This window comes from Melanostigma gelatinosum (genome assembly GCF_949748355.1).
Source record: "Melanostigma gelatinosum genome assembly, chromosome: 22".
Classification (NCBI taxonomy): domain Eukaryota; kingdom Metazoa; phylum Chordata; class Actinopteri; order Perciformes; family Zoarcidae; genus Melanostigma; species Melanostigma gelatinosum.
Window position 1 is genome coordinate 17,682,919 of NC_136655.1, and position 27,747 is coordinate 17,710,665.

Here is a 27,747-nt window from a genome sequence, read left to right on the forward strand (position 1 = left end):
GTGACCACACCACGCAAGACTACAAAATGCGTTTTGGAGAGAACGCTATCAAAATGGGGGATGTAGTTTTGACTATAAAAATGGCGGAAGAGAGATAGGACTACCAAAATGGCAGAAGTTTTGTACATGATCACGCTCGCCAAAACTACAAAAATAACTGATAGTTACAGTTCCCAACCTTACTCGCGGTGACTGATCTAAACATAACACTATTACAGCAGCATGTAAGACAACAGTAGTTTCTTTACAACACAAACGGAAATCTGCGGTTCATAAACATACACAGTAACACGTTACAGTAAACATAGAACAAAACAAAGTAACAAACACACGATGACCTAAGCCGAATGACACAAGCCTCTTACTCTGAGATACCTTTGTAGCGGTCGATGTGGTTCTTCGAATTTCTTCATTAAATTCGGGATCCGGAGCTTCAAGCTGCATGGCGATAAATCCTTCGTATGGCAGCGGGAATTCTTCCTTACGAACAAGAAATGCCGACGTGACTGGGAAGAGAAGTTGTCCTTCTCTTCATCTGAATAATGCTATTCTTCTTTCTGCAGGTTAAAGATGGTAGAGTACGGGGCAAGTTACCCGCTTCTCCTTCGGATCCAAAAACAGTCTATTGTTGGACCAGCGAATGTAGAACTAATACATACAGAAGCCCTTACATAAGAATCGCGTGGGATGGCTGAGAGCTCAGGTAACGCTGCTTTTTATAGTCTCAGTGACGTCATGGCTGCAGCACAGGGAGCCCCCTGTGGTGCCCGTGGCCCTCGTCCAATGAGACCTCAGTGTTGAGTTTGGACCAAAAATCACACATAGGTGAGATTTAATGTCTCATGGGGTTTGGTGTGATTTTAACCCAAATCAGGCTGTTGACGAGCATGTAGGCCCAACTCCCTTTGTTCCAACCACATGGTGAAGTCCCAACATTTGTCCTTGTTTGAATTTTCTGCAGATGAGCTATGACTTCCTGTGGGTGGTGACATATTTATCTCTTAGATACAGAAGCTGATAGCATATAGTTTCTACTGGGTCTGCTGGTATTCTACCCGGGCTGACTGAGAAAGCTCAGCTGTCTACATCGGCCTACATGGCCAGATTCCAGTAGATCAAACACAGAACTGTGTGCTTGCATATTTGGTCAAATTCAAAAGCACACTAGTGTGTGCTCGCTTTTTTAATGATTTGGAAAAAGAGATAACATCCCTGAAGCAGGTATGAACATGATCATTTCTGAGCTGAAAAGGTCAGAACACACCTACACACACACACACACACACACACACATCATGGGGAAACAATCTTAATGCTGCAGAGACAAGAGACATAAGCATGTTTTAGAAAATAATACCTAAATTGAGAATTAACTTTAAAATTGAAAAATGACAGACTAAGGGTAACAAACATGTCCTTTATGGATACTTCTCAGTAAGGTGCCAGTGTGTGTGTGTGTGTGTGTGTGTGTGCGTGTGTGTGTGTGTGTGAGAGAAAGAGAAGGAGAGAGAGATGGAGAGAAAGAAAGAAGTTAAGTCATGCATTCAGTCTGGTCTGTTTCTGTCTTTGTCAGCAGGACTGAGACTTGGTGAAGGGTAGATCATGGCCTCGGAAGAGGTCTGCGCTCTCCGGTTAAACTTAATTTGTTCTTGTATGAAGAGGACAGGAGTCTTTGTTTTAACGTTGCAGTTAATTCCAGTTGAAGTGACTCTTTCTTTTTGTTTGTGTGTACATGAGGTGCGTTGAGTGATTTTTAGATGGCTTCTGCTGTAATGTACTCCTTCCCCAGGCTGTTTGTGAGTGCGAGAGTAAGAGAGACCTCAGAGACCACGGAGACACTACTGAAAATGAGTTGGGGGTGGGCAGCAGCTTTGCCTCATTCCCCACATTCTCAACCCCCCACCTTCCTCCAGCCTCGGCTGCTGCCTCGCAGAACACCTGAATTCCAGCCACTAGAGGCCTTTTGTTCAGACGGGGACTCTACAAACATCAGGAGTTCTCTGGGACCTTAGCGGATTTCCACAGGTCACCTCTGCCTCCTTCTCCTAACTCACAACTGCTTTTTCCTTTTACTGCTGGAAGGGTTTAATCATTTCAGCTGAAACAAAAAGCAGTTTAGGAGATGACACTGAGGCATTACTCATTCGTCACTTCACCCCATATCGTAGTTCTCTTTTACTTGTAATGATTCGTCGTTTCAACAAAAAAGTGATTAAATTCGTCCGCTTTCCTCTCAGAAATCCTGCTTCTCTTTGCTATAGGAGAACATTTGCACACATGATGTAACCTCAAGTTTCTTTAAATTTAAACAAATTGTGGAAATTTACATTTTGTACAAACCTTGAATATACATTGTGTTTTCTTGCTCGAAAATATATAATAAATACCGGTAGATAAATTGGCTTTGATGATTTTTGATTTTGTAAGAATTCCTCTGTTGGAATTTGATGGCATCATTATTGTCACTTTCACACTCATATCTCAGTCATACCTTCTTTTGTTTTCTAAACACTGATTGGCAGTTTGTCCTAGTTAGTGTAAATGAAAATCAAGTTTATTGATTTCAGTCCTTAATGGTAGAATATCAGTAAAAGCATCTTAAAAAGTCTAGCAGAGCTTCTGCAGGTACATTGTTACAAAAGGAGCAAACCTTAAGATGCATGTTTGTAGTGCAGCCGGAGAAGGAGAGCACTTACTTAGCGTAGCCCACATTTACTGTTTGTTTTACACAGGAAGTTACACGGGTGTCCTGTGGTGTCCTCGCTGTTTGTGCAGCGATGGCTCAGATTTTTCCCCCCTCTTCCTTTTTCACAATGCAGTTCTTTCAAATTGCTCAAATAGATAAAGACATTTATGTCATTAGAGTATTTCTTCTACCACCATTATGAGGCAGGAAGTGAGCTGTTCCAGGGCCGACAGGTTAATTCATAACATCTGCGACGCTCTGTTGAAACGAGGCAGAGCTGAGTGCCATGCAGAGTCCTTCCTGGTTCAGAGCGGACATGCATGCATGCCACATGCATTTGCATCAAATAGTTCCAAGACACTAAAGACTGCAAAACATAATATACAACAACAACAAAAACATAATTGAGATGTTTTTTTCCTCTGTAAGCAGCAAAATGCAAGAACAAGAACAAGAAGCAAAGAACTGCTTGTGAAGTCCAAGCAGACGTATTGCATTTCTACTTTACTCCCTCTTTCCCTTTGAAATACTCTGGTAACGGATTTCACTTCAAACAGCAGAGGCTCCTAAATGGAACCGATCCAATTTGTCTGCGCCCTTTCTTTCCTTTCAGAGCACCACCCCCCAAAAAACCCAACCAACAAAAGCCTGCTTGTCTGCTAGGAATTTTCCACATTCCTTGCAACGACAGATATTTCTTTCTCCTCTACAAAGGGCCTTTCGGCAAATTCCCCCTAATCGCCAGGTTTAGTTGGATAGGTGCAATTCTTAACTCTGGTGGGGCATTGACTGGGTGGGGGGGGGGGGGGTGGTCATCTCCATCACTTCATACGGCATCACAATAAATGGCTTTTATCCAGGATAATGATGACTGTTTGGGAGGGAGAGCTACTGGGCAGCAGTGGTGTCTAGGTGTAATTTGCACTGGTCGATTGAAGGCGTGTTCTTTCGTCATGGATTGTTGTCTCCTGTGTGCTTTCTGGGGCTAAGCAGCAATTAGCAATTGAGTCAACTGAAAGAACCCCCGCTTAACCTTTTCCAATACGATACTATAATCTGTAGAGGAAGAGCTGCGTGTTTGAACACGTTGGAGTGCCGATCTGGAGACACCGAGACAATAACAAGCTGTAATCAGACTCTCCCACAGGAGAAACTTGAGTTTTGGGGACCACTAGGATGTAATACTCTTTGCTTCTCTCAGGAATCCCCACTGCCTGAATCTGGTTGACCACTCATGTACGGACGTCTCACAAGTTGAAGTTCAAGGCTTTGTAAAGTTGTTGTTAAACGGAAAGAAACAAGAGGAAGAGAGAATGGGAGCGATGCCTGGTTGTTTTTATTTTGCACGAAATTAACGGAAATTACTATATTTGGAATGTGGAGGAGAGACGACAGACGCCATATACAGCTCTGGCAGTGGCAGCACCCTAAAGCATCCCCTGCTTTATGGTCTGTTTGACTCTAAATGGACCATAATGTACTAAATGAACATCATGCTGTGTTGAAGAAGACTTGAAACTAGAGATTGAGACCATAAACTCATTTACAATGTTTACTGAGGGAATACATCAAGAGAGAAGTAGAGTCATTTTCTCATATACTTCTATACAACCAGAGGAGTCGCCCCCTGATGGACACGAGAGAGAATGCAGCTTTAAGACACTTCCGCATTGGCTTCACTCAGCAGGGTCTTAACAAAACGTCGACTGGTGACCAGAATCCAGCCGGTTGACGTCTTCACAAAATGTGAAAACAATAAATCCAATCATTGTTGAGATATTTCAGTCCGGACCATATTGTCAGATCATATAAATAATGATGTTAATCAGTACATGTAATAATTCGTCGCCTTAACAATGATAAGATCTAAATAGCATAATTGAAATGTATATTTGATGAATCACTTGATGGCTTGGTTTATTAATGCAAGAAATAACCGTAAGAACCCCAATTTGAATGGAAACCCTGATCTCAGTAGTTTGATTAAGGCAGAAAAAAACAGTAAAAAATCATCCATTGTACCTGGAGGCAGACAGGATTGCATAGTGAAACCAGTCCAAACACAGATGGTGCCATTATTCTATTACAATTACATTGTGCAATCAACATTTTGTTCATAATGATAAGTTAAAGCAAAAAACGTGTCTGATGCTACTTTAAGTACTGGATCATAACTAACCACTACATTAAAGTAATTCAATTCAAATTAATATCATGGATTATTCTTGTGGCATAGCCTCCATAATATATTGACTTTTATCTCTAACAGTTTCCCAGACACACAGTTTGCTTCAGCAGTCTGAATTCCCAAGTGTGTTACAAGCCTGCCAGATAAGTCAAATGTTGACCTACATAAGTGCTCTATTTGGCAAAGTTACATTTGAACAATTTCAATGGTGAGCCTTCCAGGTTCTAACAGCCTCACGCTCTACACAGCATTTCACCTGAAGTATATCTCGTGACAGTTTTTCATCCATGCAGACTTGTGTTTGTGGAGGGAGGGTTGGTCAAATGATCCGTTTGGCTTCAAAGGAGGTCCAAAGGTCAGCAGGCCCAGTAACGGTTAACCAGAGCAAACAGCACAAGCACCTTTCTTATGGGATAATTCAGACTCAGACTGCAAGGACTGCAGAGCAGGAGCACAATACACTTAATATACACACAAACAGGACACTCAGGTACACAGCGCAAGAGATATAAAATACAGTTATGAACATCTATTAATGCTAAACATGCAATCACATGTTCAAACATAGAAGGAGAAGGCTCAATAACAAACATTTGAAAAATAGAATCCAATGCTGTCATTTATTTGAAAGTAATGTAAATTCTGCCCTACATCTGTGTATACATGGGATGCATTCAGGCACACAATAATTACTATTACATACGCTACATGTTGACACATTTGGTTGGTTGGTGCAGACAGGATGGTGTGTGAAAATTGCCATTTTAGGGACAATCTGAATGGGTTGCTTTGATTCAATTAAGTTTTGTTGTGATTATTTTGATCTGAGATGTGAACTTTGGCTTTTGGTGAAACCCAACATGTTTGACATCTTTGACACTGAGATACCAGCTTGTTGATGTACTGTAAAAACTTTGACAATATGGCTACTGGTTCAAAAGGAAGCTGTGCGCCAGATAAAGAGAGAAGGGAAAGGTCAAATTATGCTGAGATTAAAAATGTAATTAATTCAAGGGTAAAATGGGGTATAGGTTATTAATTAAAATCAAAAAGTTTGGGCTTCATTTTAACATAAAAAGTTACACAATATCAACGACCAACACAGTTGCCACAAACAAAATGTATGGCATTGTATGTTTCTGCAAACATGGGATACGTTTAATGTTCTTTAACCTAAAACACGTTTCATATCAGTCTCACGTTACGCAACAAAACGACTAAGTTAGGGTTAGAAAAGAGATCTTTTACTTCTGGTTTCACATGTGTTTGTTTCGATGGCGTGATAGGTAAACGTTGCTCTGCACGTCACTTGCTTTGACCGACTGTAAAAACATCCACATTCAATATATCCGTGGTTTGCAGAAACGTACAATGCCAATATTTTTATCTGCCGACTTTATCTGGGCTAGAATCCTACTTGAAGGGCCGAGAATACTTTGTGTCTGTGGCTCATTACACATCGGAGCTGACTAAAATGACATGTGGTGTTCCCCAAGGTTCAATACTGGGGCCTCTTCTGTTCAACATCTACATGCTTCCACTAGCTCAGATTATGGAAAACAACAAAGTGTGTTATCATAATTATGCAGACGACACACAAATCTACATAACTATGTCACCAGGGGACTATAATCCCATACAAGGGCTGGGTAACTGCATTGAACAAATCAACAACTGGATGTGCCAGAATTTTCTTCAATTAAACAAAGATAAAACAGAACTAATTGTTTTTGGTACCAAGGACGAACAATTGAAAATCACCGCTCAGCTTCAGTCACTGATGTTAAAACCCACAAACCAAGCCAGAAATCTAGGTGTAGTTATGGATTCAGACCTCAACCTGAACAGCCATATCAAGACAATTACAAAATCAGCCTACTATCACCTGAAGAATATATCAAGGATTAGAGGACTTATGTCTCAACAGGATTTGGAAAAACTTGTCCACGCATTTATCTTCAGCAGACTGGACTACTGTAACGGTGTGTTTACAGGTCTCTGTAAAAAGTCCGTCAGAAAGCTGCAGCTGATTCAGAACGCTGCAGCTCGAGTCCTCACTAAGACCAGGAGGGTGGATCACATCACTCCAGTTTTGAGGTCTTTGCACTGGCTTCCTGTCCAACAAAGAATTGACTTTAAAATCCTGCTGTTGGTTTACAAAGCACTGAATGGTTTAGGGCCAAAATACATCTCTGATCTGCTGCTACCTTATGAACCATCCCGACCCCTCAGGTCGTCTGGGACCGGTCTACTATCTGTTCCCAGAGTCAGAACTAAACATGGAGAAGCAGCGTTCAGTTTTTCTGCTCCACATATCTGGAACAAAGTCCCAGAAAGCTGCAGGTCTGCTGAGACCCTCAGCTCATTTAAATCAAGATTGAAGACTTTTCTGTTTGCTGCTGCCTTTAATTGAACCACATTCAATTCATATATTAATCAATTTCCTGCATTTCTGCATTTTACTACTGCATTTTATTTCTTACACTGTTTTTTAATGTTTTAATGAATGTTCTTAATTGTTTTTAAATCTCCTTTTCTTTTGCCTTATGTTTTGATGCTTTTAATGGTTTTATGTGAAGCACTTTGAATTACCTTGTTGTTGAAATGTGCTATACAAATAAACTTGCCTTGCCTTGTCAGATTTCCATCAAACTTGGTGTGAATATTTATGCTTCGCTTACCCTTTGGCCTTTCATCATCTACCAATAAACCTCTGGACCAATTGTTTTGGTTCTACAAGGTATCGCAACATCAAATAAACAGATTTCAATTGATTTAGATTTGAATGTCTTAAGAGCTCATGAATGGCTCTGCTGACCTTTGACCTTCTCTCTAGCCTCAACATGAGGCCAAAAATAACTTTAATTAAGCCCCTCCGTGCTCTCGGAGCATGATTTCTTTCAGACACTGTCAGCTCTGCACACAGAACTCACAGTCTAACAGAGAAACTGTCATTAGGTTTGTTGAACACATTCAATGACCCCATGGTGTTTCCTGTAGCGCCACCCTCAGGGCAAACTGTCTCATCGGTGCTTTCATTCTACATTCTTGCCGGCTCATTTCTGTGTCGAGTTGTTTGTTCATCCAATGCTTTTGAATTGTGGAGTGGACTGATCATAGATCTGTGGAACGCTTGCACAGCTTGCTTCAGGCTTTGACTTGTTCTCTTTTAGAAATATACAGAACGATGTTCTGGAGGTAAGTGAATTTAAAGCACTCGTGCAAATCTATATTTTATTTGAACTCAATAAGATAAGATAAGATACTCCTTTATTCGTCCCGCAGTGGGGAAATTTACAGGATTACAGCAGCAAAGTGGACAGTGCACACAAGGTACATGGTAAAAAAAAAAAAAACAAGAGCAGCAAGTATTATAAATAAGTAATAAACAGTAAAGAATATCAACTTAGTAAAAAAGTACAAAAATACACAATAACTAAATATAACTAAAACTAAAACTATTATATATATAAAGACAGAGTATTTTTTTTACTGCACAGTGTAATTATTGCACCGATTTTCTTTTGTGTTATTAGTGTTGTGTGGTCTACTGGGAGCACAGCTGGTTGTGCAGCCTGACAGCAGCAGGAAGGAAGGACCTGTGGTACCTCTCCTTCACACACCGGGGGTGAATCAGCCGGTGGCTGAAGGAGCTGCACAGAGCTGCCAGGGCGTCCCGCATGGGGTGGGAGGTGTTGTTCATCAGGGATGATCGCTTAGCCATCATCCTCCTGTCTCCCACCACCTCCACCGTATCCAGTGGACACCCCAGCACACTGCTGGCCTTCTTGATGAGTTTGTTCAGTCTCTTCCCGTCGGCTGTCGAGATGCTGCCGCCCCAGCAGACCACTCTATAAAAGATGTCTGATGCCACCACAGAGTCAAAGAAGGTCCTCGGGTGTGGTCCCTGCACCCCAAAAGACCTGAGTCTCCTCAGCAGATAGAGTCTGCTCTGACCCTTTTTGTAGAGTGCGTGTGTGTGATCAGTCCAGTCCAGTTTATTGTTCAAGTGAACACCCAGGTACTTATAAGATCTCACGATCTCAATGTCCATTCCCTGGATGTTCACTGGTGTCGGAGGAGAGTGTTTACCCTGGCGGAAGTCCACTACCAGCTCCTTGGTTTTACCAGTGTTGATCTGGAGGTGGTTAGGAGAGTTGTGTGTGAAGTCCGATGGTGAAAAGGAATGGAGCTAGGATGGTTCCTTGTGGGGCCCGCATGCTGCAGGACAACAGGTCACACTCACACTCCCGTACCTGCACATACTGTGGACGGTTGGTGAGATAGTCCAAGATCCATGCAGTGAGGTGGTGGTCCACCCCAGTCTGCTCCAGCTTGTCCCTCAGAAGCAAAGGCTGGATGGTGTTGGAGGCACTGGAGAAATCAAAAAACATGACTCACAGTGCTTCCAGGCTTTTCCTGGTGAGAATGGCATCTGTGTAGCAGGTAGATGACAGCGTCATCCACCCCGATGCCAGATTGATGGCGAACTGGAGTGGGTCCAAAGATGAGCTCACCAGGGGGCGGAGATGCACAAGGACCAGCCTCTCTAGCATCTTCATCAGGTGGGATGTTAGCGCCACCGGCCTGAAGCTGTTGAAGCCTTTGGGTTGCGGGGTCTTTGGGACTGGTACCATGCAGGATGTTTTCCACAGCTGTGGTACTCTCCCCAGCTTCAAGCTCAAGTTGAAGACGTACTCCACAGCTGGTCTGCACTGGTCCTGAGGAGCCTTGAGCTGATGCCGTCTGGACCCGTGGCCTTTCTCACCTTGATCCTTCTCAGTTATTTTCTCACCTGGTAGGTTGTGAAGGACAAGTTGGGGGTGGGGGCTTCAATGGAAGTGATGATATGACTAAGGCCAGTTGGAGAACCAGTAAGAGTTTTTGACAACTTGAAAGACATGAGGACAGCTACTTTGGTGCTGGAGAGAGAGCAGGGCGAGTGGCCCACCTCTCTTGATAGGTGGAGCTTTTTGTGAATGGTGGCTCAGCTGTCGAAGGCTTTCCTGTCTTTGATCAGAGAAAGACATCTGGAAGGAGGCTGCATGGTGGCTGTATAGCTGAGAGCCTTGAGGGCCGCATTCTTTGAGCAACGGAGGGATGGGGTTTCAGCAGAGATAGGTTCCTATTTTCAGTCCAGCTCCGACCATTCAAAGGTATGCTGTGCGAGTAGCCCACGCTGCCCTCATGCTCTGCCTCCCAAGCACTCGTAGGACAGCGCGACTGGGCCGACTCGTGATTCATAGTGTTCGGCCCAGGCAACATCAAAGAGCTGCCAGAGCCTGTGAAAGGCAATGCTGCCATTTCTCTTTTGTGCTATAGAGGGAGAGGTGCTGGTTTACCAGCAGATAGGATATTTGACTGTCAGGCTGTAAACATAGAGGACTCTTCATCCTTTGTCTTCATGGTCAGTGAAACTTATGAAGCTCTAGCGCAAGTTCAGTCAGGAAAACTATACTCTTGCATGCCTAAGCCCATAGTTTATTTCTCATAAATCTGCCATTCTTTCCTCATGCATAATCACTCATTATTTCCTTGCTGTCAATCATGATATCAGCTGTTTAGATCAGCTCGTCTCCTTTATCTAATAAGCACGACACAATTTCATTGTTAGCCTATCATCTTGCTGCTGACTCTTTTAAATGTGATTGTCTCTCTACCTGCAATAGGTTTATGCTGCTGTTACATACCCCTCCACATCCCCATCACCGCAATGTCCACGGTACCTCAATTGTCTTGGTTCTTGATTCAAATCTTTCACCTGAACTATTTACCTATTTATTTCACAATGACTTAACATGAGATCATCCATTGCTGCCAGGAAAATAATAGCACTTGTGGAAAAATCTTTTGTTATGAAGTATCAGAATTATGATTCAGGAGAAGCGGTCAAGCACACCTGCCCAATAACAAAGGAGGGCGGAACCTCTCTGAAGCCTGGTGGTGTTCAGAGGGTCTGCATGATCCTCTGTGTGCACTCGTCTCCAAATTCTTCCTCCACTGCTGCTTCCATTCCTCATGCAGGACTTATCCGGTGTTGACATGGACTCCATTACTGTGTTTGAGCCTACTGACATTCCAGCCAGAGCTGGCACAGAAAACACCAGCTGTTTGGACTGATATTGGGTGGGGGTGTGTGTGTGGGAGGGGGTTAGGGACATGATGCTCTCTTCTTAGGACCAGCAGCTGGCCGTGCTTACGAACACCAGCATTTTCTTTTTACATTCGCAGAGCTGATGGAGTGCTCAGCTGTTCGGACCTAGTCCAGACCGACTTCCTGTGCGGTTCTGAGCTGGATCAGGACCTCCTTCACCCCACAGTGTGTGTGTGTGTGTGCTGTTAAAGGCCAACATGAAACCTCAGTCAAATACAAACCCAGACTGTATATACTTGTTGTTCCGCACATTTAAAGGGCGTACAAATATTTTAATGTATAGCCATTCATCGCTACATTTACAGACCTTTATATCAAAAATAATTCATCACCCCTGAAACTCAAGGTACAGTTCACCCCAAAATAGAAAATACATGTTTGACGTGTTACCTATTGTTCTGTTTATCAGTATAGTTGTGGTGTGAGTTGAAGATATAGTTCTTAGAGATGTCTGCCTTCTCTCCAATATGATGGAACTAGATAGCATTTGACTTTTGCTGCTCAAAGCGACAAAGAAAAAATACATTTGAAAAACTCAACAGCAATGTCTCTTTCCAGAAATTATGACCCGGTTACTCAAGATTCCAAACTACACCCACCAACCTTATCGCCGCACAAAAGGAAGCTTACATTTATTCATGGACGAGAGGCTCATAGCTAATTGATACCGGTGGCTCATCTAGCACCACTGAGCTAGGTAACGCTAGCTGAGGAGGACACCTTTAATATTTTCACCTGGCGCCGCCACGAGTACGAGCGTCTTGTCCGTGAGTAGACGCTCACCTCCTTCTGCACGTTGATACGGTTGGCGGGTGTAGTTTGGTAGAAAGAAAATAGTTCCTACAAGAAGCTGCTCACAACAAGGTCTGTGGATCATCTTGATTAACTGGGTCATGGTTTCTGGAAAGAAACATTTCTGCAGGGTTTTTCAAATATATTGGAGAGAAGGCAGACATCTCTATGGCCGATATCTTCAACAGTCGGCAGCTCACACCAAAACTATCTCGAATGATAAATAGAACTATAGATAAGACAAAAATATATTAAGTTTTGATTTGGGGGCAAAGTGTTCCTTTAACACACAAAAGCAGACACATGTGGTGGAGAAGCCTCAGAGATATCAGGGGTGGCTGCGAACTACCTCAGTGTTGTATGTCCTGGGTCTTCACCTGTTTCCAGTTGATTTTTGGTGACTCACTGCTATGCCAAAGTGGGAGGAGAGCTGTAGTCGAGGCCGTGTCTTGCCAGTGCATGCCATGCGTTATTTCTTTAATGGGCAAGCACACGTCCCATTCAAAATCTTACACACACTTTGGTGGATAATACCTCTGCTAATTAGACTTCATTGTGAGTTCCCAACATTTTATATTTTTTGAGTTTCACATGTGGCTTTGGAAGGAGAATTATTGTCATCCAAATAAGGATGGTTATCCAAAGTGTCATGATTTTGAAGTGTCAGAGGCAGCTGCATCCTCTGTATACATCATCCAGCATGACTCTCAAAATGTCCCTGTGGTGTGCTGCTGCTTCAGTTTGGCTCTTTACCTGCAATCATTAAACAGTTTAATGACTCTGTTACTGATCAGGCTAAAGGCAGGTTCAAATCAGTCTGTGTAGGAGAAAAGATTTGGGGGCTGCGTCTGACAATCCAACTGTCCTTCCCGCTTCAATTTAATGTACCTGATTGGTCAGGGAAACTAAGGAGGGTTTGAACTCTCTCAAGCAGTGGTGTGCAGACCTCTCTCTCTATGGCATGTGTCATATGTTGCAAGTAGATACAAAATACTCGGTACAGCCATTTTGTTGCATTTGCTTGATGAGCTAACAATCAGTGATGATGGAAATATGCAAAAATATAGCTTTGTGTCTCGGGTCGGGTCACTCAGTTCTGAAAGACTAGGTCCTACGCAGGCCTGTGCAGAGCTGATAACTGTGCCGCTGACAATCATCAATCTCACTCGACTCTCAAATAACCAATCACTGCAGATGTAGTCACTGCAAATTGTCTTAGACCGAGCCGAGGCACACTGTGCCTTTCATATTACCCTTGTTTGGTTCTGTTTCTCACTTTTAATTCCAGTTGAATCTTGAACCAGTCAGGCTTACGTTACTGCCGATCCACCATATGACATTTTTTGTTGAATGACAGCTGAGAACTGTTGTTCTGGCTGGTCTTGGCCAACCCCCGACCGCAGGTGAAATCCTCACTGGACCCTCTGCAATTAGCATACCAGCCTCATGTGGGGGTGGACGACGGCATCATCTACCTGCTGCAATGAGCTCAGTTGCACCTGGATGGAACCGGTGGCTCTGTGAGAATCACTTCCTTTGATTTCTCCGGTGCATTCAACACCATCCAACCAGTGCTGCTGAGTGAGAAGGTGGTGGGGGTGAACGCGTCCACAGTCTCCTGGATCACTGACTACCTGACAGGCAGACCACAGTTTGTCCGACTGGGCCGTGTGCTGTCTGATACGGTGGTCAGTGATACTGGAGCCCCACAGGGAACTGTTCTGTCTCCCTTCCTGTTGACCTTGTACACCACTGACTTCCAGTACAATTCAGGGTCATGCCATCTGCAGAAGTTCTCTGATGACTCTGCAGTGGTCGGGTGTATAAGGGACGGACGGGAGGAGGAGTACAGGGCAGTAGTGTGTGACTTTGTGGCAGTGGCGGGCCGTGCATTTTATACCTGGGCCTTCAGTGCTGTCCTGCAGCTGAAACACCACCTAATAATCTCATTATGACACGCAAGCTACGGTTATTTGTTTCTAGGGGTATAATAATACACGTATTCGTATTAAACCGTTCAGTACGAGGCTTACAAAGCGAACAATACGTTTGAATAATACTAGTGCATTTGGAAAATGCAGAAGCTTAAATTATGGGAAATATAATGTCTTCGGTGGACTGCGCTCACGTAGGAGACAACGGGCTGTGACCTCTGACCCGGAACAAAAACAAAACAAAACTAAAGACAGCTGAGGCACCGCACTTCTGGGAGGCTATGCTAAACTAGTTTAACAAACAATAAATCTGCGCATGACGGTATGCTTCGTAATTAACGGACAATGCATATAGTCCAAATCTATATAATTAACACAATGACAACAACAAACTCAGAAGAACCAGTCACATATATTCATATGACTGCTGAACTCCAATCCACCTGGGCATGCAATCAATTTGCCTCCTTTTTTACTGACAAAATTCAGAAAATTTGACAAGCAGTCAGTGCCTCCACATCAACCACAGGATATGTGTTGTCCCGATCTCTGAATAACATCCATTCAAATATCATGACACAATTTCATTCAATCGACCGTAGAAGCCGAGAAGACATTATACAACATCTGAAGTCATCCTCCTGCTGCTTGGATATTCTACAAACACACTTTTTCAAAAATATTTCAAACTGCATGACCACTGATCTTTTACAAATTGTAAACACATCCCTTCTCTCAGGTGTCTTCCCACAAGCCCTAAAAACTGCAGTTATTAAACCACTCCTAAAGAAGGTTAGTTTAGACTCCGCAACGATGAAAAATTATAGGCCAATATCAAACCTCCCATTTTTAAGTAAAATAATTGAAAAAGCGGTTTTCCAACAGCTGACCAACTTCTTGACCGTAAATAACTGCTTTGATGTTTTCCAGTCAGGCTTTCGACAGCACCACAGCACTGAAACTGCTCTTGTTAAGGTTTTCAACGACATCCACTTAAACATAGACAATGGCAGAAGTTCAGTCTTAGTGTTACTAGATCTCAGTGCTGCATTTGACATGGTCGACCATGCCATACTCCTAGAAAGACTAAAAATCTGGGTGGGACTCTGGCACAGCACTTAACTGGTTTGAATCCTACTTGAAGGACCGAGAATACTTTGTGTCTGTAGCTGATTACACATCAGAGCTGACTAAAGTGACATGTGGTGTTCCCCAAGGTTCAATACTGGGGCCTCTTCTGTTCAACATCTACATGCTTCCACTAGCTCAGATTATGGAAAACAACAAAGTGTGTTATCATAATTATGCAGACGACACACAAATCTACATAACTATGTCACCAGGGGACTATAATCCCATACAAGGGCTGGGTAACTGCATTGAACAAATCAACAACTGGATGTGCCAGAATTTTCTTCAATTCAACAAAGATAAAACAGAAGTAATTGTTTTTGGTACCAAGGACGAACAATTGAAAATCACCGCTCAGCTTCAGTCACTGATGTTAAAACCCACAAACCAAGCCAGAAATCTAGGTGTAGTTATGGATTCAGACCTCAACCTGAACAGCCATATCAAGACAATTACAAAATCAGCCTATTATCACCTAAAGAATATATCAAGGATTAGAGGACTTATGTCTCAACAGGATTTGGAAAAACTTGTCCACGCATTTATCTTCAGCAGACTAGACTACTGTAACGGTGTGTTTACAGGTCTCTGTAAAAAGTCCGTCAGAAAGCTGCAGCTCGAGTCCTCACTAAGACCAGGAGGGTGGATCACATCACTCCAGTTCTGAGGTCTTTGCACTGGCTTCCTGTCCAACAAAGAATTGACTTTAAAATCCTGCTGTTGGTTTACAAAGCACTGAATGGTTTAGGGCCAAAATACATCTCTGATCTGCTGCTACCTTATGGACCATCCCGACCCCTCAGGTCGTCTGGGACCGGTCTACTTTCTGTTCCCAGAGTCAGAACTAAACATGGAGAAGCAGCGTTCAGTTGTTCTGCTCCACATATCTGGAACAAAGTCCCAGAAAGCTGCAGGTCTGCTGAGACCCTCAGCTCATTTAAATCAAGATTGAAGACCTTTCTGTTTGCTGCTGCCTTTAATTGAACCACATTCAATTAATATATGAATCAATTTTCTGCATTTTACTACTGAATTTTATTTCTTACACGGTTTCTTTAATTGTTTTTAAATCTCCTTTTCTTTTGCCTTATGTTTTGATGCTTTTAATGGTTTTATGTGAAGCACTTTGAATTACCTTGTTGTTGAAATGTGCTATACAAATAAACTTGCCTTGCCTTGCCTATGACAACAGAGCAACAAATCAACCCAGCAGACCTGCAGCGGAACATCTACACACTCGAGGGCCATTCAGATATTAGATGTAAAAAAACAAACGCAGTTGATTTACGAAATGCTGTTCACTTAAAGACAAACTCCATCCTCCTTTCTTTGTTGACAAAGAGTTTAATCCCACGGTTAATTCACAACTCACAAATCCATTTCTCCTCCTTCTGCCAGAGTGTTAAAAAAACAAAGCTCGGTAAAAAAATAAATAATCTACACCAAGCAAAATGCAAAAAATGTCATAATTTCTTCCATATATTTCAATTTAAACTATGACTACTCCGACTAAGCTTCTGATGGCTACTTTAAGTTCCGTTTCACGATAGTCACGTGCTCGACCACTGACCAATCACAGCACACGCTGAATCTCACTACAGAGCTGCACCTGGAAACTGAGCTGCACGTTAATGCTGACGTAGTTGTAGGCCAGCTAGCAGCTCTGACACGTCAAAGAATACGTCCAACATGTCAAACTAAAGATCTGATTGTTTGAAGACTACGACAATCAACAATATCGTCCCCGTTCACTTAAACTGCACATGGATGCACTTGTGAGTCTGCAGGCCTCGGGCTCTCTTCTTACCTAGAGACACAGAGGTGAGATCTGATTGGATAAAAGCTCTACTTAAAACACGCTGCACTGGAAGCAGAGCAACTGAGGAAGACAGGAGCTGTTGCAATGGGAACATAAGATAATGTGAAAAATATTTGTATAAATTATAATACATATAAAAATGATTAAATTATAAAATAGCTATAACTTTTTGATTCTGTTTAGGCCAGCAGAGAAGGCCTTGCTGGTCCTGATGGCCCACTACTGCTTTGTGGTAGAAATCACCTGCTTCTGAACGTGGCCAAGACCAGAGAGATGGTGGTTGACTTCAGGAGGAAGGCGACGGCTCCACAACCGCTGAGAGTTCTGGGGGAGGATGTGGACATGGTGGAGGAGTACAAGTACCTGGGTGTCTCCATCGACAGCAGACTGAACTGGCAGAACAACATCAACGCTGTGTACAAGAAGGGGAGGAGTCGACTCTTTTTCGTGAGGAAACTTCGATCCTTCAACGTGTGCAGCAAGATGTTGGAGATGTTCTACCAGTCTGTTGTGGCCAGTGCACTGTACTCCTGTAGTCTGCTGGGGGAGCAGCATTGGAGCCGGAGACACCAACAGACTGAACAAACTGGTTAAGAAGGCCGGCTCCATCATTGGCTGCAAACAAGACAATCTGGAAGAGGTGGTGGAGAGGAGGACACTGAAGAAATGATTATCCATATTGCATAACCCGGACCTGTCATGATTAGGCTTTGCCTCGTGTGTGTGTGTGTCTCCTGATTGTTCTCATTCACTTCACCTGTGCTCAATCACCTGCCCCTGGCTTTTTCCTCTGCCAACCCCACACTGCACTCATTCAACTCACCTGCCTGCAATCTACTCATCACCCCACACATATATGCTCCCCTGCTTTCCCTGTTCCAGTTGTCAGATTGTCATTGTTCATCCCCTCATGCTCTTCGTGTCTCCCGTGCTGATCCCTCGTGTTTGTTCAATGGTTTTTGACTTTTTTTTATTTTTGCTTGCTCCCTGTTGGAGCTGCTTTAAGTTCTTGTTTATTACTCTTTTGGTGACCAGTAAAATACCTTGTTTTCAACTTCACCTCGTCTCTGCTCTTGAGTCTTTGCTCTGCCCCAGAATCGTGACAGGACCACCCTCTCAACCACCTCCTACAGGTACAGGGGAGCACTTCCTCCAACAGTCTGCTCACATGGACAGATACAGGAGAACATTCCTGCCCACTGCAATAAGACTTTATCATAAATCACCTCTGGCCAAATCATCATTCACTCGACTACATCGCTACACTGTCTTTGCACTACTGATTTGTTCATGCAGTTAGTTCGATTAATACAAATCTATTTCATTGTGTATATACTGTGTATTTTTTATACTTAATATTTTTACTTCACTTTGATTGCTTAGTATAGTTTTTGCTGCTGTAGCGAACAAATTTCCCCTTGCGGGATGAATAAAGTATATATCTATCTGTCTTCTTTTAGTGATATCTGGTAGAGGAACAACACTAACCTCTCGCTTCTGCTCTCTTGCAGCCGCAGCAAGTCGTCCAGAAAAAGCTTACTCGGGTAAGATCACGGATTGTGCAAATACACACACACACACACACACACACAAATGACAAATGTGTAATTCTAATTAGACTACATGTTATTTTGTATTCCATCACATGACTCTAACGTTTTTACTTTGTATGGATAGTGTTATTGTATACTTCAAGTCAAGGTGAATTGAGTTGTAATTCTGAAAGGTTCAATATCACCACTTGCATATTTTTCACGCATTTATTTTTAAACCCCGAAGATCCACCTTGAACACAAAGTACTTCCATACACAAAACTTACTGTTTTTCTTTTCAAAGGAGCTGCAGCTGAACCTGTAGCCATCTTCATCGTGTTGTTGTTTTTCTGCGCCAGTAGGCATTCTTCTTCGTCTTCTTCTTCTTTCATTGCCATGTAATGGCAGACTAGAGCACTTGTAGCAGTAAATGTGCCCCCGCCAGGCCCGGAAGAATTGCAACACCTGTATCTCCGGTAATGCAGAAAAACTGTCACATTTTCAGAAATTTTGGAATCGACTTGCTACCAAAGCATTGGTTCTCGTGACATCCTTAATGAAGGCCATGAAAATATGACCTAGGTTGTCCTGGGTTAAAGTCTAGTCCACATAGTGAAACAACTCACTGTGGTAGAGTTTGTAAAAGTTGCAAGATTTGGTGCCCCATCCATCCCAATCTCCTCCCTAGCTAATAACAACCGCACACCACCTCCAACTTTTGTCCTGACTCGACTGACTCAACCAGAAGACCTTGACAGGCAAACATATTATATATATATTTTCTTTGCCTTTTATGAGTCTCATATCTTGGGTATATTGTGTCATCAGTTTAAGTGGTGTAATGATGATTCTTGTCAAGCTTCTCAAAGGCTTTGAACGTCCTTATAGTCTTGCATAGCCAGACCTATCTGCACACTTTGGGAGAAGGTCTGGCTGAACCCATCATAACTCTGCACTAAGGGAAACAAGGCTCTGAGTTGTTTGTATTTCTTAAAACCCATCACAATCGCCTTGGGCAGCACTCAGATCAGGAGCTATGGTGCCCTTGCCAAACGGTAACGCATAGCGGAAGGGGAGGAGAATTCCGTCTGAAATGGCAGGCTTATACGCACAGTCTACATCCTTGGAGTCGGACTACTGCAACATTAACTCTGCCTGCAGCTGAAGCTTACACTAATGCTAGTGTTTTTACTCATGGAAGGTTAAGGCCAGATGAGAACTGTGGCAAAAGTCACATCTGTAAATACAGGAGTGACTTTACCAAGAAAAGAGGCGACATGAGACGGGAGTTATTGTCTTGGAGATAAATTCCAAAGTCAACTGCGGTCCCTCCATGTGGGACTGTTCGTATGTAGCAGATAATTAGATGCTGTTTTGTGTTACTGCTGTGAGCACCTACATCAGAGGCAGAATGAAAGCCGAATGGTAATAAGTGAGTGCAACATGACACAGGACCCCCACCCCCAGCATTCCCTCACACTCCAGGAATCCACCAGCCTCCCGTCTGTTCACTGGTGCGGGCCACTTCTTGGTGTGAATGCATAACTCAGCTCTGATTTGTGGCTGTGTGGGAACAGGGCTGAGGCAGTTGGGAGGCCCTGTGAGGCCCTGGGAGCTGCAAGCCATAAAAATGTAATTTAGTTCTCCCACTTTGATAGGCTGCTTTATCTCCCACCAGCCTGTACAAAACCGCAGACCCCTTTCAGTCCAGTCTACAGGGAGGGGTGGATACATGACCCAACAGAAAGATCTAATTTTGCACAAAGCACAATTTCCTATTGGAAGTTTTGGCTACTGCTGCCAACCAGTTTTTTTTTGTTATTTTTTTTGCTTTAAAAAACAAGTTCAAAAGTCTGACTATCTCTCCTCATTGATGGCTCAGCCAAACTAGAAGAAGGGGAGAGGAGACAGAATCATAATGTTCGATAAACACAAACCGGTTATTAAATGACAGGCTCATCACAAGCATTTCAGTTAGGATTCATTCTGTGGGGCTTTTATTTTACAATGGCGTGTGTGTGTGTGTGTGGGGGGGGGGGGGTGGAGGAGGGTGGAAAGACCTCTAAAGATCCCTAAGACCTGAGTGACTGTATGAGAGACACAGAGAGAGAGAGGGAGAGGAGTGTATGTGCGCATGTGTCTGTGAGTCTGTGTGTTTATCAACATCACTAATTGGCTCAATCGCGAACACCTGTGTGCCTGAAGCCATTTCATGGAGATAAAACAGGGAAACACCTCTCAAACAAATCATCAAAACTCCCATAACCGTAGCTCCTATTGCTCCGATATTAATAATTGAGAGGAACGATGACTTGAGAAACAGATCTTGTAAAAATTGTGTCTGTAGTGTAAAAATGTGGCTTAACTGGCGATCTAGAAATGGGGTACCGTGTCCTGTGGAAGATGTTTTTGAAACAAAATTTAACATTGGTCTCTATGGAGCAGAAAGTTGGTTTTCCTCTCAATTAACGGCTTCTGTGTCAAATGTGTAAATCTGTGGGATTCCACAGTCATTTTTCTACGACAAGGACAATATTAGCTACTCTTACATCCAGAAATTATGCGTGAAGATTGTGGACACAGTGGCAAAATACAAATGTTTTTTTCACAAGAATCTCAAGCTGCTCTTCACTCTAGCGGTGACGTCACGCACTCTAAGCTGTGCAATACACACCCATTATGAAGTCAGAAAAGGGCTGAAAAATCATAAAAGTTAAATTGCTGCAGTTCAAAAAGTTTAAAAGATATCAAAAAGCTGAATCATGTGGCAATAGTTAAGGGTTTTCTCAACATTGTAAAGTTGAAATGGTGTCTGTAGCTGAAAGTATGAGGAAGTTGAAGGATTTGAAAGTTGAAGTTTAAGAGGATTTGAAAATATTCTCCATAGAGATCCCATTGAAAATAAAAAGCTTAATAATTCAAAAAGTTTAAAGGTCAGAAATATGAAAAGTCATAGCACCCCTCTGGTGAAAGAGCTGAACATTTTAATAGTTGAACGGTTTCTGTAGCTTAAAATATGAAGGAGGTGGGACGGAAGAAATAGAAGTTGAATAAAGATTCGAAGAACAATAGTTGGAATGCTGAACAGCATTCCAACAATAAAGAACATTCATTGCATTAAAACATAAAAAAAACAGTGTAAGAAATAAAATACAGTAATAAATTGCAGAAAAGTGATTAATATATTAATTGAATGTGGTTCAATTAAAGGCAGCAGCAAACAGAAAAGTCTTCAATCTTGATTTAAAGGAGCTGAGGGTCTCAGCAGCTTTCTGGGACTTTGTTCCAGATATGTGGAGCAGAAAAACTGAACGCTGCTTCTCCATGTTTAGTTCTGACTCTGGGAACAGAAAGTAGACCGGTCCCAGACGACCTGAGGGGTCGGGATGGTCAATTCTTTGTTGGACAGGAAGCCAGTGAGCTTAGCGTAGGCTAAGTCTGCACCAAACACTCATTAGTAGGGGTGTCGCAATACGCGTATTCGTATTGAACCGTTCGGTACGAGGCTCACGGTTCGGTACGCATGACGAACCGAACAATACGTTTGAATAAAAAAATTAAATTTTTCTTTTTCTTTTTTTTTAAACCTTTATTTAACCAGGTAGTCCCATTGAGATTAAAAATCTCTTTTGCAAGATGTAAGTAACAATACAAGATGTAAGCAAGATGTAAGTAACAATACTACATAACATTAAGGAGCAGTTTTTGTTTTTTATGCTTATGTGTTGCTAAGAAGACACCCCAGAAGATGGATCACTCAGGTATAGTTCCATCATTGTTCAAAGTCAAAGAATAACTTCATGATGTTAGTTTTAATGAATAAATATATTTTAAAATCAAGTACATTTCTCTGGCATTTATAGTTTTCTACTGTACCGAAACGTACCGAACCGTGGCTCCACTGTATCGTACCGAACCCAACCGTGAGTTTTGTGAACCATTACACCCCTACTCATTAGATATTCACGGCAGCATTTTAACAATGAAAACATATTTTTTCCTCTTCCGTTTGGTTAGTGGCAGTTAGCAAACCATCATGCGGTTGGAGAGATGGTGTACCAGTTCCCAATGATGATCTCACACCAAAAAACATATTGGGTATTATGGCTACCCCCTAAATGTTGATGGTCAGAATCATCAATGCCCCCCCCCCCCCCAGCCATTTCCTGCTGCATTATTGTACACAGAAAAATGCAATGACTGTAACAACACTAAAACTGGTATCTGACAAGTAGGCAGCAACAAAACTTAGTTTGGAGGAGGTAACAGTGGATGGTTGGACCAATAAATTGTAACTTTAACACAGAAAAGTGTTGTCTATTTCCTTTCGAGTTGGTTTCACCATCATGACAGTCTCTGTTCTTAAGCGAGTAGTAGGTGTGTGTGTGGAGCTGGCCAACTATACAAGATTTGGTACATACTTCTCATACACAAATGAGTGCAGCACTATGGATGCCTTCGAAGAGCGGCTATCAGAAAGTGTGCTGTTATCCCCTTTTCACCCTTTCCAACGTTCAATTATAAATTTACAACACACGGTTTCACAACGAAATGCGAGTGTCAGTCCCCTTATACTGCGGAAAAAAAATATAGTACTCAGGATGAGTTGAGGAGTCTCACAACCTGAGAAAAGAAGCTGCTCTGAAGTCTGGTGGTAAAACAATAGATACTTCTTTATCTTTTGCCAATGGCAGCAGGGTGAACAGCGTATTGATTGGTGGGTATTGTCTTTTAATACCCTTTGGGCTCCGTGCAGGCACCTCACCTCACCATCAGTGATGCTCGGTAGATTATGTTCAATTATGTTCTGGGCAGTTTTAATCGTTCACTGCAGTGCCCTCCTGTCATGGGCTGTGCAAATCCCATGCCAGTTTGTAATGTTTCTATTCGGGATGATTTATTTTGCTCATTGTTCTTGCAAACGTCAACAAGATCTTGACACGAGAGCTTTACTAAGTTTCATTGAGACATTTTTGTCTTTTTTTGTCGAGTCACTTTTGTCTCATCCAAAGGCTAGTGGTAGAAAACCCAAAAATGAATCTTTTTGTAAAATTGATCAGTAGTGGTTTGGGAATGCAATGACAAACAATTAAGTCCTGCTAGGTCTAAAATATCTCGATGATGCTTTGATAGATCAGTTTGAATTTAATTTAATTGATTAAAGAATAGCCCATTCAGATGTAGCCTGTCATTTTTGAGGGGGTCCTATAGATACAAAAACATCATAACATAACATACACTATAAAAACACAGATACAGACAGCTCACTTACCCTCTCCCACCCACACCTCAGCCCTCAGGCATTCAATGATAATGACTCATGTGATAAATTAACAAATCACGTCAACATAAAGAGCAACTGACTTCAGTTAGACTGAAATAATGCACAAATTTAAAGTATAAGGAGGTTGATTTAAGATAAGAAAATAAAGAGGTCCTCAAGCATTGGAAGGAGGCAATTGATCTCAGAGAAAGAGGGAGGTTACTTCAATCGAAAGGAGCTTTGCATTGGAATGACCTGCGCCTGTTTTCTTTGAAAATCCTAGGGACAAAGAAAAAAATGTCCGAGTGGATATAAAAATCTTTATGGTTTAAAATAGGAAGGACAATCAAAATAAACACATTTGAAGATTAACTGAACCCAGTGAAATTGCCTTCTAGATTAAAGCTGTTGCCAATTAATTGATTGACAAGAACAAATGGTGAGTTATACATGGACACCTCAAAACAAACCTGCATCGAGAATTATACACAACACGAAGGGGCTTAAGATAAGTGTCAGAGGTGTTCTGATAGACAATGTCAGCATAATCAATAAGAGGTAGTATCAATGGAGAAAATATTATTTTTCGAATGTAAAATAATTAAATCAGCGATAAAGTGAACTCAGACAACCATGTTCTTTTTACAATATTATATCAATGTGTGGCTTAAAGGAAAGTTCTGTGTCAATCCAAAGTCGAAGATATTTGGATGAATCAACTTTCTCAAGGGGTGACCCATCATCATAAGTAATATGCAAATCGGAGGAACATGAATGACTGTGTTGCATAGCAAACACCATGCTGCAGGACCTTTTTCATTCAGCACAAATTTGTTGTTATGACACCAGTTTTGTACAAAGTTATACTCGGAATGTAAAGAATACTGGATTCATAGTATACCAGAGTTAGAAGTGTAAATAACAGTGTCATCAGCATAACGATGAACATGACAATTAGAACACATTTAAGGTAAGTCAAAATAAATGTAGAGAAAAGGAGTGGTCCCAAGGAAGAGCCTTGTGGAACACCCTTCTCAACAATGAAATACTCAGACTGAGAACCCTGAAAGACCACACATTGATGCCTATTATAAAAGTAAGAACTAAACCAAAGGAGAGCATTTTGAGTTCAAACCAATAGAATAGAGCTTATCAAGGAGGAGTGACCATATAAAAAGCCTTGGAAAGATCGTAAACACAATCACCAGCTTTGGTAAACTGCAGGCTTTAATCAAAAATACTTTTTTCCTTGTAGAATAATGGTGTGGGTGGGGGTGGGGTGGGGAGCCATAGGATTAAAGTTTATTTTTTGTCCCCCACCCACGCTACCACCACCACCACCTTTTTCTCTCCTGCGCTCACTTGCCCTTGTCACACATGGTAGCATTTAGCGGGCCTTTAAAGCCCAAAGTGTGTGAGCACTAATGAATGGAGTAGGAGCTGCACCGCCGCTGCCTGGGAAAGGAAGAGGGTTATAAATTGTGTCAGTTAGCCTCCCTGAATAAAATGAAGCCATGTGGAAAATGAAATCCATGTTCCTCCAGGAAGGAGGAACATGCTTTTTCTCTTTCCCCCCCATGTTTTTTCTCTCCCCCAAGTTGTCACAGTGGTCATCGTGCAGTTATCCTGGGAAAACAGAGACATTTAGGGTTAGTGAGCCATCATTAACACAACTGCAATGAAGTCTCTATCTCAAAGAAAACCCCAAATACACAATTATGTAAATGTTGCAATGTTTTTATGCTTGAGTGGAGTGAAAGAAAAAAAATGTGCTTGATGTTGTGCTTTGATACTTGCGTACACAGCACATTGATAGAACAATTCAGTGCACACAGTTTCTTTTTCTTTCAGTCCAAACATACACACACTTCAGAAATCAGAAGTGTGTGAATCAAAACTTAATTTTCGCAGCAATTACCATACTAGCTATGCTCGTAACCACCATAGCTATTGGTAACTGCTAAATCCAGAAGCATAAATGAAGTTTAACACCTTCAATACTGGCTGCAGAGCAAAAACAGCACATTAGCAATACTGCAGCAGTTCTTCAGTCCTCCATTGGTGTCTACAGGCATTACACCAGATAAATCAAAAGCAATAGACGGGAAACAAAGTGACAGCTACGCATGTCGAGCACAAATGAAGATTATTCTTATGACTTTGTCGCAGTGACACTCACTTGGTATGCTGTATAGTACCATCAAACTAGGACACGTAGTTAAAGTGGCATGAAGCCATAAATGAAGGGAATAAAGATCTGAGGACAGACCACAGGCCAAAGTGAGTTTGTGATTTAATCGCACCATGAACCTTGTAAGCATTAACTGAATGAAATGTGGACTTGACTTGACTTGTTAATCAGGGTCAAAACAGTTTGTTGGTTCTGCACCAGGGACGGCTCTGTCTCATCATGCACATGAGCGTTTCCTGTCGGAGATTAAGCATTCACTTTGTGGCCATGCTGCTTCATTAACCCGATCAACAGGTGACTGAACAGCTCTGGTTGTGGTCCTCCTCACCTTGAAGTGCGAGCCACTCAGTATGAAACAAGATGTGATAACTCATCCAAAGGGAACTGGATGTGCAGAAGAGTCCTCATACCTAAAACACAGAATAGTTAATAGCCAATGACTGCATGCAAATACTGCTTATATGAACATTCTATTCAAAGTTACAGTGAGGAGCTTTTAACTGATGACTCTTTATGACCTTCATCAGTAAACAAGACAGTCAGCAAGAAGACTGTCTATTTCTATGTAGTTATTCTGGTGAGAGCAGATGAAATCATGCAGGTTCACCAGAAACTCCTTCAGCTCAGACTCCAGACCTCCAGCAGAGACCAGCCTGACACGTACAGACCAAGATCCGTCTTCTGTGTCGCCTACGATCTGAAGTTGGAAGCTCCGGCAGGATGAGAGAGAGCTTATTGCATGGAAGCAGAGTCTCCTCTTCTGGCCAGGACCAGAGGTTGGCCTCACTGCTCCTCGGGTCCCCAGTGGGAGCCAACACCGACACCACGCTGATGGAGACCCAGGCTGTACTGCTGGGCCCACTGGAGGGAAGGGAGGCACGGGAGAACCAGGACTGAGCGAGGCAGACTGTCAGACCCTGTTGCAGTAAAGTGAATGTTTTCTGAAGGGACTCTGGTGCTCTGAAACACTACCACTTTTGTCGAAATTAACACAAAATGAAAGTAACTTAAACGTGAAACATTTTCACCATCATGGTTTTAAACATGTAGCTAACATTATGAATTGGTTTTGTTTAGGCAACAAAAATACTTCGTTAGGTTTCGAAAAAGATCACGGTTCGGGTTAAAATAAGTATGTGTTATACCCAAGTTTGTGACGTAGTTACTAGTTATGTACAAACATATTTACGTACATAACTTCCATTAACTCAACGTGTTGACTTTTTGTTTCACACAGGACATGAACATAACGCCAGTGTTTGTTTTACCCATCCATCCACTCCGACCTCCTCCCTACGCGGACTTTGTCGCTCTTTATACTACGTTACCTTACTTCCTCCTTTGCTCTTGTCATAACTCTACTATGGCCCAACAAGTACTGTAAATATGGGTCGTAATAAGCTGCTTGCACAGACAACCTTTACAGACTTGGAGTTGTATCTGAATTCCGATGTGCGGAGGGTGAAGAGGAAGTGTGACAGGACTGTCCCTTGTGGGGCCCCTGTGTTGCTCATCACAGTGTCAGAGACACAGACATATATATTGGAAACATATATAACTTGCATTCTACAACAGGAGTTGAAAGAGTTTAAATGACACAGACCATCTTGTTTTTATCTACAGGAAGAAGAGGAAGAAGAAGAGGCTGGAGAGACCCCAGAGGAGGACTAAGCTGCCACACCATGAAATCTCTACCTCATTCAGCTGTCAGGTCTTTCAAAGGGAAAAGACTGCCTTGACCACTTATTTTTTACTTTTTCCCACATGTTATTTTACTCGGTTTGATTTCAGTTAGAGAATTTTACACCTTTGCTCTGTCACTCTGTCACTCAAAGGAAACTTTTCGTAGCTGTATCGGTGTTAGCCCTTATCGGTGTTAGCTCGTATCGGTGTTAGCTCGTATCGGTGTTAGCTCGTATCGGTGTTAGCTCTTATCGGTGTTAGCTCGTATCGGCGTTAGCTCGTATCGGCGTTAGCTCTTATCGGCGTTAGCTCTTATCGGCGTTAGCTCTTATCGGCGTTAGCTCGTATCGGCGTTAGCTCGTATCGGCGTTAG

The 27,747-nt window shown here is 42.3% G+C and overlaps 1 protein-coding gene across 2 annotated transcripts in view; it reads left to right on the forward strand.

The window, feature by feature from the left end:
• hmga2 (high mobility group AT-hook 2) overlaps positions 1-27,402 on the forward strand; it is a 45,553-nt gene extending 18,151 nt beyond the window's left edge. The window contains exons 4-5 of one of the 2 annotated variants that reach the window (XM_079294263.1): positions 18,216-18,248; positions 27,315-27,402. In XM_079294263.1, coding sequence (XP_079150389.1) covers positions 18,216-18,248; positions 27,315-27,362 — 81 coding nt within the window. In that variant the 3' untranslated portion in view covers positions 27,363-27,402. Of the gene's footprint in view, positions 1-16,887; positions 17,606-18,215; positions 18,249-27,314 lie in introns of those variants that run through there. The other variant, XM_079294262.1, reaches the window with a different exon arrangement.
• The last annotated feature ends 345 nt before the right edge of the window (positions 27,403-27,747 follow it).